The sequence below is a fragment of the Mycetomoellerius zeteki genome, unplaced genomic scaffold (assembly GCF_001594055.1).
Source record: "Mycetomoellerius zeteki isolate Tzet28-1 unplaced genomic scaffold, Tzet1.0 scaffold98, whole genome shotgun sequence".
Lineage (NCBI taxonomy): Eukaryota > Metazoa > Arthropoda > Insecta > Hymenoptera > Formicidae > Mycetomoellerius > Mycetomoellerius zeteki.
Genome location: NW_017258021.1, coordinates 281,075 through 294,933, shown reverse-complemented (window position 1 = coordinate 294,933; position 13,859 = coordinate 281,075). Strand labels below are relative to the sequence as shown.

At 33.4% G+C, this 13,859-nt stretch overlaps 1 protein-coding gene across 2 annotated transcripts in view; it reads left to right on the top strand.

Annotated features, from left to right (window-relative positions):
- The first annotated feature begins 1,911 nt into the window (after positions 1–1,911).
- Positions 1,912–13,859, top strand: part of dsd (attractin-like protein dsd) — a 32,379-nt gene continuing 20,431 nt past the window's right edge. Inside the window, exon 1 of one of the 2 annotated variants that reach the window (XM_018461043.1) lies at positions 1,912–2,512. In XM_018461043.1, the coding sequence (XP_018316545.1) occupies positions 2,130–2,512 (383 nt within the window). In that variant the 5' untranslated portion in view covers positions 1,912–2,129. The remainder of the gene's footprint in view (positions 2,513–13,859) is intronic. The other variant, XM_018461042.1, reaches the window with a different exon arrangement.

Here is a 13,859-nt window from a genome sequence, read left to right as displayed (position 1 = left end):
GCCTGGTTGCACCAACGTTACTTTGGGTTTGTCGCGTTGCAAGCTCCAACACGCTCCTACCATAACTCTTACTCACTCCAACGCGCTTGATAGAGTGAGTAAGAGCTATGGTAGGAGCATGTTAGAACATGTTGGAGCTTGCGACGCGAACAAACCTTTTGATTTAAGAAATGGACGAATCACAGTCGATTATTCTCCTCGAATTCGACTGTAAGTCCGGATCTACGATAGAGTTTTAAGCCTTAAGCCATAAGAAATGGACGAATCATAGTCGATTATTCTTCTCGAATTCGACTGTAATTAGTCAGTTTCTTACGACTTAAGGCTTAAAACACCTATTGTAGATCCGGGGTAATTAATCAATTTCTTACGGCTTAAAGTTTAAAACACCTATTGTAGATCCGGAGTAAGCGAAGCTTAAAGCTCTTTCTGTCTCTCTTTAACTCCGGATCTACAATAGAGTTCTAAGCCTTAAACCATAATCGACCAATCATAATCGATTATTCTCTTCGAATTCGACTGTAAGTCCGGATCTATAAGGCGTCTTCTACAATATACGAAGTAAGCTTGGTTTAAGAAGTAAGAGTAAGAAATTGATCAATCACAGTCGATTATTCTTTTCACAATCGACTGTGATTGGTCAATTTGTTACTCTTACAGTCTCATCCACTACTGCTACTGGCATTATAGACCATGCATAATAGGTGTTTTAAGCCGTAAGAAATTGACCAATTACAGTCGAATCCGAGGGGAATAATCAACTGTGATTCGCCCATTTCTTATGGCTTAAGACTTAAAACCCTATTGTAGATCCGGAGTTATTGATCAAATTCTTACGGCTTAAGGCTTAAAATACCTATTGTAGATCCGGACTAAGGGCCATAGCACACAAAAAAACTTAAGCAATAAAACGTAAGCAGTAAGCGAATTGACCAATCACAGTAGAGTCCGTAAGGCCATAACATAAGCAGTAGCGAATCCAACATGTTGATTTCCTTACTACTTACGTCTTACTGCCTTGAGTTTTTTGTGTGCCAGAGGCCTAAGGCTTTAAAACGAGAGAGAGAGAGAGAGAATTTTAAGTTTCACTTAAAGTCAAAATAACGTTGGTGCAACCGCAGGCCCAAAACACAATAAGTGTAGTAAGTCATAAGAAACCATTCAATCAGTCAAATGTGAGAATAATACTCGATTATGATTGGTCAATTTCTTAATGATTTTCTACAATAGCTATGCGTTCGGAGATCTCGCTATCAGCATCATTACATCATTCTATTCTTGTCTAATAAATGATAAAGACAGAATGATGATAAGCGTTATGAGCATCCAAAAAGTGCTTTCCATTTGCGACACAAGGGACACAAGTGTCGTTCTACCTTTATTACTTATTAAATGTAAAGAAAGATAGAATGGTGCTTAATTGTCTCAATTTGTATCACTTATTCATTTCTTTCAATATATATTATCTCGGTTCAACTTATAACTTTTCATCTTTTTCTAATTCTTAGAACTAGACAAAAATGAATGGTGCGTTCGGGGAGACGCTATTAGCGCTATTTGTGTCAGTCTCCTTACTTTACGTCTAATAAACAACGAAAGTAGAATGACAGGAGTTTCATCTGAAGAGTTGAACCAAGATTTAAAAATTAAACTACATTTGTAAAAACGGGAACGAATGGAAAGCACCCAAACCGAATGCAACCAAAGCGTAGCAGTACAGCTGCAGTGTGGCGCGGCGGTGGTGGCCACTGCACTCCCCGTGCACCCCCTTGAATTGCATAAGTTCGCACTTGTTCGTACTTGAGCAGCGTTGGCCAGCGCGTGTGCCAGACCAGCACTGCCAGCAGCCAGCAGCGTGCGCGGCGCGCGCGCGAGCACTCAGTAGCGTAGCGAGTCGCCGTCGCGCGAGTTCGCCGTTGGGCGAGTCGAGTCGAGTAGAGTCGAATCGAGCCGAGAGCCGAGTCGGGTGGTCGGGTCGCGCGAGGACAAGCAAGCGGGACGAGCCAAAGGAAAGCAAAGCTGGTCTCAGTTCTCTCTTCGGTTCCTTCGTCTTCGTCGTCGTCCCGTATGCGCGTCCCTCGTCGGCGCGTCGCCGTCGGCCATTGTCCCTGACATGGAAGCCTACCAAAATGGCAGAGATCGTGCAGATGTTTTTGTTCCTATATAAATCCAAGTACCGTCGGAAACATCGTCGCGACGGCGGTGGCGGCGGCGCGTGGTTTGATCATAACCGCGAGCAGAATTGCGATCGGCGGTGGCGGTGTCGGTGTGGCCATGGCAGCGGCGGTAGCGCGACCGCGACGGTGCCGTGGGCACCGTTTCTACTGTGGGCGGTGCTCGTCTGTTGGGTGGTCCACGTAAGCGCCGCCGCCTCCACCTCCTCGTCGTCGCCGACGTTGGACGCGGGCTGCGACTCCGACACCTGTGTCAACGGCGCCTGTGAAAATGGCATCTGCGTGTGCCGCGAGGGCTGGCAGGGCGCACACTGTCAATTTTGCGGTGGAAAAGTCAGGTAAGACGTTCACCTGTCGATTCAAGAAATCGGGACTTTGCGATTCTGTCTTTTTTCCTTTCATCTAATCTTTCGTTTCTTCATTTTTTTTTTCTTTGGTTCAATCTTGCGACGCATCGTTACCGCCTCGTTTTTTGAAGCGCAAGACGGAGCAACGAGTCTTTGGCCACGCTCCTCCAGGAGGAGCGCCTCCCAGATGTTCGGGAGATTTATACATGCGAGAGATACTCTCGCGGGCCTGTGTATTTCTCGTGTATATTTTAAACGTTGTGTCAAGTGCAACGGGATCTCTCCGCTTTCTAGGTCGTCCTCGTCGCTTCGATCGCGACGAGTTCCGGGTGAGCGGGCAACGGAGGGAACCACCCCCCTCACGCGACGTAAATAAATGCCTGCATGGATGCGTGCGTGCGTGCGTATGTGCTTTCGGTCGCCTCTTCTCGAGAGAGGCGTCCTCGAAAGCTTACTCCTGTTAGTCGCGCCGCTCAATAGCTTTTCAGTCCACTTTCTTGCTCTTCTTCTTTGACGTTCAGTCGAACTTCTATATTCAATTAGTTGTACGATTATTTTGTTTTGTTGGACCGTTATAAGGAGAAAGCGGTTGAAGCTCTAGCTATCGTTGAGCTAAACCCGTATCAGACTCTTTTCTACCAATTTAGAGACCAGTGTAATTACAATGAATAACTATAATCTCGGTTTAATTTACTCTTTATGTTTTTCTCATTCTTAGAACTAGAAAAATCTTTAGTTTTGAACCGAAAGTTTTGAATCGAAATTAAAATTAACCCTTACGATACAATTTGGTGCCTCATCCTTCCAAACATGGGTCACTAGAATCCGTCCGTTTTTGTCACCTATTCAGAATAGTTAAAAAATCTCTAAAAATTCACTAACATACTTTCAACTTTCTAGAATAGATATTGAAAATTTTGGAAAATAATAAAATGTAGTATAACTTATAATTATCAAAAGACTTGCACTCAAAGAAACACTTGCACGAACAGGAATTGCTCGATCACTAGTGACCCGACTTTGTATGGTAAGGGTTAATTTACATTAAAAATGTAATACTGTTATATATACACTGACTTCTCAGTCGAGAATTGCGAATTGAGAATAAAATTCATTTAACTAGAGCAAAATAGATTGAAATTAAAATTACCCCCTCTGAATGTAAAATTCTAATCTTTAATTATCTTAAAAATTTTAATTTTGCAATCCTCAACTTCCAATATAACAGTCTGATGTTTATTTATACCAACGTAAATTGATTTTATAATCTCAATTCCTTTCTACCAATATAACTTTATCAATGTAACTTTATTGTTGGTTTAATTTATTTTTTATCTTATGCTAATTCTTAGAACTAAAAATAGTTGAAAGAGAGAGATAATTTGAATCGTGATTAAAGATAATTTACATTGGTAAAAATAGACAATAGACTGTTATATATACATTAGGAATTGAGGATTGCTAATTGAAGATAGAATTCATTAAATTGAAACACAAATAGAGAATTAAAATTAAAATTATCTGATTGGTCAAGTTCTAATTCGCAATCCTCGTGTCCACTTCTACTAATATAGATGAACTTTAATCTCGGTTTAATTTATTCTTTATCTCTTTCTAATTCTTAGAACGAGAAACAGATATAGTTGATAAAGAATAAGTTGAACCCTGAGATTAAAATTAATTTATATTAGTATCAATGAACATCAAACTGTTACCTATACATTAGAGATTGAAAATTGCGAATTGAAGATTAGAATTTATCAAGTTAAAACACAATAGAGAATTAAAATTGAAATTAACTGATTGGAAGTTTTAATCTTCAAATTCGCAATTCTCATATACATTTCTATACCAACGTAGAACTTTAATTTCGGTTTATATAATTTATTTTTTATTTTTGGTATTTTTTGTAGGATTAGAAAGAGTTGAAAACTAAATCGAGATTTTGAATCTATATAGTCTGATAGGTATGTAGTTTTATCAAGCACCGCAAAAAAGGCAAGTCGGACAACTTCTCCGGAAGACGATCTAAGATCGGATTTGCATGTCGGCCGACCGACTGATCGATCGATCGTCGCGTTGAGCTCTCGCTGTTGACGCGACGGAGAAAGTGCTCTCTGTCAAGGATGCCGATTATGTCGCGTCGCGAAACATTCACCCGATACAGAGGGGGAACAAAAATATCCCGCCCACTCGTGCGCGAAACGTGCTTATAGCTCGAGGATTGTCTGATTCGAATGTATATCTATCAAAGGCTGCGTTCGGCAGAGAAAGTAGCTTTGCAACTGTTGTAAAATTCTTTAATATGATTGGTCTTGCCCTTAGTTTCTCACTGGATCTAAATGTATAAACCAATCATATTCAAGAATTTTACAACAGTTGCAAAGCTGCTTCTTCTGCTGAACGCAGCCAAAGGTTCGTCCGATTTGAATGTAACTATTAAGGGGATCCTAAAGCCGTCTATATTACCGATTAAATCGTAATTTTTGTATAACAAACACTTTTTTCTCTTTCAGATTCGAGAAAATCCTTTTCCAGGATTAAAGTATACACATTAATACGTGTTTGTGAGGTGGAATTTATGCTGAGAACGACAAAAAATTTCGAAATCGAAATCTTAAGAAAAATTTTTTATCGTTCTCGTCATAAACTTCATCTCACAAACACGTATTAATGTGTATACTTTAATCCTGAAAAGGATTTTCGAATCTCTGTGAAAGAGAAAAAAGTATTTATTATACAAAAATTACGATTTAATCAGTAATATAGACGGCTTTAGGATCCCCTTAAAGGTTCGTCCAATTTGAATGTATCTATCAAAAGTTTGTCCGAGAGGTTTAAATGTATTTAGCTATTAAAAAAGCGAGTTCCAATACCATAAACGTATTAAGAATAAACTGCATTCCTATGAAGTTATATATTATTACCGGTTTTAGAAAGAGTGAGGTAGCTTGAAACGTCCCCCCCCCTCTCTCTCTCTCTCTCTCAAGTTGAAAGAGATGCTGATAGAGTTGAAGAGAAATGCTGGTATGCTCAATTCTTTCTACTCTCTAAATCTGAATCATTGGATAGTCACTAATTACCTAGTGGCATACTTAACACTGATAATCAGTGAAGTTCAACTAAAAAAGAAAAAAATGTTTGAGAGAGCATTATATAACTAAAATACTGATATTTGTACGTTAATTTCAATTTTTCAATTTATACCATATTCATTGAATTTAAGCACTAAAACAAGGTTAGTTAGATCACATAATAAAGATTAGCTAAGTTAGGGATCTCACATTTAATTCACTGGTTACCAGTGGCATACTTGGCACTGATATCAGTGATTATCCACTGATTCAGATTTAGAGAATAATGAGTTAAAATCAGGGAATGCATAATTTATACCTATTACGTCTGTGATTCTGTGAATGCAATGTTACACGAAAAGACGCAAAGCGATCTTCCTCGCGCGAAAAGGAAGAATCACTCGTTTCTCGAATGTCTCTTTTTATGTCCTATATCCTAAACAGTAATGCTGTTTTACCAACGTAGATTAACTTTAAGATTAATCTCGGTTCAACTCTTCGTTTTTTTAATTCTAATTCTTAGAACGAGAAAAAGATGAAGAGTTAGTTGGATCATGATTAAAATTAAACTACATTGGTAGATCACGACGCATTATGGCACTCTTCGGAGTCGCCAGATGCTTATACGGAGTTCTTCGTGGAAAATGTCAAAGGTACATTTCATCCGATCGTCACGGCTCGTTCATATCGTGAGCGTGCTCGGAAACGATCGGAGATATCCAGCGGATATATTCTTGGATATTCTTGGATATGTATAATGAATATTCCACTACATGTCGAGAACATGTAGATATCAAGTGGATACATTCCATAATTATTCCCCAGCCCCTTCTTAGATATTTATCTGATACTTGAGGATGATTCGACGAATCACATGAATGTTCCATCGATAGTTCAAAATTCTCTTGAATATTTAATGAACGCTCACATATTTCGCGATATCTGATTTTTTTTACATATATCTTAGCATTAATAATGTTATTTAATAACGTCTTGAATAATAAAGAGAAATCTTTAGATACGTTCGGGGAGCACGTTGTTAGCTATTGCCTTATTTTATCCTTGTTTACGTTCAATGAATAATAAAGATACACGGAGAGAATTTTTTCTTAGAATTTACCATGAAAATATGACAGTCGTGGGACAAGATTGTATTTCGAAGAATTTTAATGTAAATCTCTCTCATTTATTAATAAAACTACAATAAAGTATAAAATAAGTTTGATCAATTTTACCGAAGTGCAGGGTAAAAATCTTTAAAATATTATTGTACCACAACTACTATATTTTCAGGGTAAATTTTAAAAGAAAATTCTCCGTGTAAAATGATACAATAGCGCTGACAGCGTACTCCAACGCATAATTTCTAAAATTACGAATGGATTATGTTATTTAACAATAATGTAATTATGTATAATAATATTTAATTAATAAAAAAGAATCTTTCAATTTCCAAGATTACAAATAGCTTATGGATTACAATGCTGAAACTTTAATTGTGTAATTCGTAGCAGAAACATCTTGAATTATTTTGAATTTGCGATTGAATTCGAGGTATTATTTTTTAAATATATCATTAATATAAATATGGTTGAAATATCGTGATTTTGACTTTAATGTCACATGATGTCATATTAATACATCGCGGAAATTGTGGCAGGAATTTTCTTCAGAGACGAAAAAAATGAATTCTTCGGTGCTCTTACTGGTTTGACAGTTTAAGTGAATATCAGCTTTCGAGTTTCGTGATATTTACCGGGAAAATTCTCGGTAAGTCGCGAAAAGTCGTGTAGTTACTTGCACGAGAATACTATCGGACTTTCGCGTGAGATTTTCCGCCTGTTTCTGAGAAGCTAATCCTAGTTCGGAGTATTGGTGACAATGCGGTATTGGTGACAATGATTAATAGACGTCGCGGACGTGAGAAATAGATCGCAAAGCCTCGTCATCTTCCGTTTCGCTTTATGTAACGGGTTACGATGTAATTATAATATTGCCGCACGTAAAAAATTTTATGACCAGTTGAAATCGTCACACGTGGACGATTTTAGTTAAACTAATCGCATTAATATCTGTTGATATGCAACACGTCTTAAAAACGCGCAAAAGGAAATTATACACAGGGTGACAAACAGATTTGACTATAAAATTTTGTGTTTATCGAATTATTAGTAACATATATTTATAAAAAATTCTAGAGTATTAATACCTTATTAAATACCAAAACTAATAATAATTAATATAAATAAGAGAAGATTACCATTTTCGGTCAAAGCAGGTCTTGGTGCTTAGTAATATTTATGTAAATATATAAATACAATTATCATTTCTCTAAACTATGCGGCGATTCGGTTTGTTAGACTTGATACATAATCATAAATTGAAATAATAATCTCACAATTAAATTAATTGATCGTTGATTTAATGTTATCAACATTATTATTATCAATAAAGCCTATAAATAACTTATTAATTATTGCTAATTGCTGATAATTAACATTTAAAATTTTAACTTTGATATAAGCTTTAAGGAATCCTAAACTGAAGACTGAACTCCGACGGAATCGTTGTTTCACTGATTTAATGGAACTTATACGATTTACGTGACGTCACTACATACTAACATCAATGTCGCACACACACATACTCATAAATTTTCGTAAAAGATTAGTCTAAGTATGATTCTAACAATTCGACGTTGTTTCTTCGTGTGTTTTACTGTATAGTCTGGAGTCTCCAATTTTGTAAGATTGTGGAGCTTTTATATTAAGAAAATGTCACAACTTGATAGCTCTAAATGCCATATTGAACTAAGAAATTATGATGTAAGAACACGAGGTGTAATAATATAATAAATATAATATGGGGCAAATTTCTTATTAGTAGCAAAATTCTAATATCGACTTCATATTGGCGTAAAAAATTGAAATCAATTTCTGATTGGTCACAAATATCGCTACTTTGAACGGCTGCGCTCCTTGAAATATGTTTACTTGATCTTCTTACATTATGTAAAAAATGATAAAAAAGATCTCAATTTAAAAAATTTTGTTTCCAGGCAACCAATAGAATGATAGAATGATCTTCAGTTTACCAACCGATAAAAATTTTTTGGTACAGTTTTTTTATATTTAATAGGATATAATTAATACTTTAGATTATATTTTTTTAAAATATAGGTATATTATTATTAGGTAGCAAGAGAGAGCTAACGTTATTTGTCGTCATTTCGATGGCAAACTGATGTCATTAATGTCATTTTAACGTCAAAGTAATAATAACGTATCTGGATAATTATTTGATAAACACAAAATTTTGTTACAAATTTTTTTGTCACCCTGTACATTAAGATATCTTTAAAAAGTTATTATAATTGGAATGTTTTTTTTCCCTTTTTTTTTTTAACTGAAAGGTTTGGAAAGTATAAATTTGTGACAATATTGATCTTATCAATTAATTTCTAATAAAACTCACATTTTGCAGACGATTTAATTTGAGAAAATAAATACATATGCAATTTATACAATATTTACAATAAACGTGCTATTTTCCAAACGTATGGTATTAAATTTAATTCGTTACTCATACCACATTGAATCGCGGAAAAGCAGCTTCGCTTCGAATAAAATGACGAATTGTTAACAACGAATTATCAGTGACGAATGTATTATATTAATAATTAACATGCAACGTCAAATATCCATTTTTCTGCCAATTATCAATTGCAGATTGATTAACGAATATGCATACAAAGCGTGAATGATCTGGGATACTATTATTTATATTCCCTATACATTCTAATAATAGGATTATATACATAATGATGGATGTAATGATTTATAAAGAAAATGTCTGTAATTGCTTTATGAGAAAAACCTGATTTTTTTATTCAAGCGCTCACAGTGCTCAACTATTTGCGGATTAATTAACTGATAAAAGGTACGTGATAATAATTACTCAGTGATTTTCCGTCACGCTTCAACCTTTACAATTCCATCATACAGGCTGTAAATTATATTCGGTGATTACACTTAATTTGATTTCCTTTCGGTACGATGAACATACGAGCGGCGTTCGTTTCACAGTATCGCGCCAATGACTTAGAAGCTATTAAGATAATTATTGCGTACCTATTATATCTTTGAATCAATATCGTCCGAGTAATTCCATCTCATTTAATAATTTAAAAAAGGTTCTTAGGACCGTATCTTTCTAAAATTCCTCCGACAAGTCTACACTGTCAGATGTTAAAAGAGCAATGATAATCCAATCTCCTGAGCTAAATATTGTTTTGTTATTTTTAACTTCCATGTGTTCCATCAAAATATAAATAAATCCTTTTCTGTGATTGAATTGATTAGTTTTAAAAAAAACAATGTCTCCATATTAAGGAGATCTTAAAGCCGTCTGTATTACCGACTAAATCATATAATTTTTGTATAACAAATACTTTTTTTCTCCTTCACAGATTCGAAAATGCTTTTCCAGGATTAAAGTATACGCATTAAACTACGTGTTTGTGAGGTGGAGTTAATGCCGAGAATGACCAAAAATTTCGAAATTGATATATTTTTTACATTTCTTAGTGTAACATGGCGTCTCAAGCTGTCAAATCGTGACAACATTTGTTCGAATAGAATTAGTTTTAAACACTTTATCGCGATGAATTTGTTATACGAAAATTGACACGAATGTGCGACTGAATGTATCATAGGTGAGATATTAGTGTGGTAGTATATAAAGACATGTCGGTGTGCTGAAAAAACAGCGATATCTAGTGACTTTGTCGGAGTTCGAGCTTCGCTTTAGGATCCCCTTAATATGCATTTGGTAAATAAACTAAATTTGAATTAAATTTAATATATTTTCTTTAGTTAAATTGTTTAGCTCTATTATTTTAGATAAAAATAAATTAATACATTGAGTAGAAATAGAGACCTGTAGAAATGATTAAAAATAACTTAAATTGGGTATAATTGAAATTATAAATTTAATAGTGTATGTAGATTTATTTTTTACAATTAAATTAGTGTACACCCTTTATTTAAAGTACAATAGGTAGAGTAAAGCGGAGTAATTTGGATAGATTAATAGAAAATTTTAAATTACATAAAATATTGAGGTCACATAGTGTATTCAATTAAACGTACGAAATATATTTTGTGCGTTTTATTAAATACATTATGCGACCTCAAACTTTTATAAAATTTTAAAATTTCTGTTAACCTATCCAAGTTACTCCGCTTTATCCTATAATATCATGTTTCATATATGGCGAAAGTAAGAAGATAAATTCCAGCGAAATCCAGTGCAACAGTAAAAAAACAAATTTTATATTTACAATGCTGTCGATTCTGTAACTCTTAACGTTACGATGTGGAAAGAATACGAAATCAACGTTTACCAGAATAATAAACACTCGATGTTATTTATCGTTGGCAAACGTTGTTAGTAAACGAACTTCCTATCTCTATTACATACAATTAACCTTCCATGATACATATCACGTAATCCTCAAACTGTTCCACCTCGCTTGTTTCCGAATTACTATGTCGTGGTTATACCGACATGATAATATCGCGAAATTGTTCATTAGGAATATCGCATTAAGCTGCGAATTTAATTAGAATCATGTTGTGCGAACGAACGGTGGCCCAAATCGTTTCAACCCGCTTGAATCATTGACATTAATTCCCTTGATTCTCTTCCCGATTCTCTTCTTGATTTTCATCTCACCTTACTTTAGCCACGTTTTCAGCCGAAATATGGAATATTGGCGACGTGCATAGAATATCGGAACTAGTTTCAAATTTTTGGCCTTTCGAGGTAAGTTCTTGCTATATATAGATATAGAATCTTCCTCTTAGAGTTTACTGATTTCGGCATGTTATTTCATTTTTTTAAATTACTTGAAATAACATCGAAATTTCGTACAGGAAAGGATCAACGAAAAGGATATTAAATTTAAATTTTTATGACATATTTGTAAAATTTTGACAAACAATTTTTGATTTTTATGAAAATTCAAATATCACACTATCGAATTTTATTAGAATATTAAGTGTAAGTTGAAAATTTATAAAAGCGCGTTTCTTTGCGTTTGGATTATTTATGCCTCTTTTACTTTTTTTTTCATTATATATATATGTATAATCGTACACCTTTCATTATTCATTAAAATACTTTAATTAATTAAATTAATGGATAATTAATAGATATGTCGTTTGTTACTATTTCTTATTAAATTATTAATATTGAATATATTTTCCATTTTTACATATTACAATATTATTATTATTATTATTTATTTAAAAACAGTTTTGTATATTTAATGTTGTTACTATGCGATGAGACCTCGTTATAAATTTCCTTCGTTATAAAATTATTTATTTATTGATGGTACGAATATCTCTCGTTCGTACTTTTATCGTCAGATATTACAATTTTGCAATCTTACTTTTGCAGCTTATTCTCTCTCTCTTTCTCTTTCTCTGAATTTTCAGCCTTTCGTGCATCGATTTTGTTATCGCGGAGAAGGCGTTTTGTTTCATACCACGTGTTACATTATGCATAACTCTACCTACTCATGCGCTATCTTCTCTACGGACCTTCGCTCTTGTTCGAGCACGTGCAACGGCTTACTATGTACAGATATAGTAGCGACGCATGTAGCAGGTTTAGAACACGATTAGTATCTCTAAAAGTACTAAATCTACAAGATGCTTAAAATAAAAGTTGTAAAATTGCATATGGTGATGTTGATTTCGAGTAAAGTATAAAACTTTTAATTGACAAAGACAAATTTAACTTCTCTACATGTTCCATTTATAAAGTGTCTTGATCCAAAATTAATACTTTAAGAGAAATTGATATATCAGATTTTGCATGTCTTGTTTTGTTATGCACGACATGATTTGGTACGATTCGTTACGCGAATTTAATCTTTTTCTTCAATAATATGTAACTATTCATAAAACCATCGCTCGTTTGCAAACTGAAACACAGAGTGACGTTGAAGTCAATATTTAAATGTTGTTCTACCGTTGGCCATTTTTGATTAATTATTTTATTAAATCCAATACATATATGAATCCTTAATAACTAATAAGAGACACAAGTACGGACATCATTTTATTATAAAATTGGTTTTCTGTGTAATATATGTTTTATACATGAACTATTTCCAACTTTCAATATTAACTCTTTATAACTAAAATTTAAATTATCGTTTTATTAAAGTCTGCTTGAAATTTATTATAAATTAAAATATTACACTCATATTTATATTTTTTTTATAAATAAATGAAAAATTATTATTACCTTTATATTGATAAGTTTAAAATCTTTTTCCATATGATAATATTCGAAAGAAGTAGTGGTACCTACTTTTAATTCGCATTTAAAAAAATACTAAATTTTAATAAACATTTTTTTTAATAGTTTTAAGTAAATATTTACTAAATGTAAACATTTATTTGGTACAAGAACCATTAATTTTATTTAACTATTATTTTTTTATTGAGTAAATATTTATTTACTGTAAGTAAATGTTTACTTACTTTATTAGTACTATTCAAAGAAATATGTATTAAGATTTAGTAATTTTTTTTCAGCCTATATATATATTATTGATTATTCCATATATGATTATCATTTAATGATATATGTATACAATGCTAAAATTTACCAAAGATATTTTAAGAACAAATCTTTTGATAAATTTGAAGTTAACTTATTTTTAACTGTTTAATATTTTGTACAAATTTGTATGAGATATCTTGATAGATAAAATATTCTCAAAAAACCCTAGACACAATGCGAAGGGATATCTGTAGATATCTGTAGAAATTATAGTTACTTTTCTCACAATAAATTCGAAGAAAGTGTATCATGTATATACTTGTATTATAAAGTACAGTTATCCATCTTTGATCTTAACTTGTTTCATCGCATCTATTTAACGCATGAAATGCACGAGGAAGATATTTAATACTTTAAAACTCCAGGTATAATACAAGGAAATAGCGATAGCGATAGAGATAACACGATTTCAACCTATCAGAAACTATATATTTTGGTATATCCGATTTCTGATAGGTTGAAATCGTATTATTCCTATCGCTATCGCCATTCCCTTGTATTATGTCTGGAGTTTCAAAATATTAAATATCTTCCTTGTCATGTTCATACGTTAGATAGATGAAACAAGTTAGAATCAAAGATGGATAATTGTACTTTATAATATTATAAGTGCATACATGATG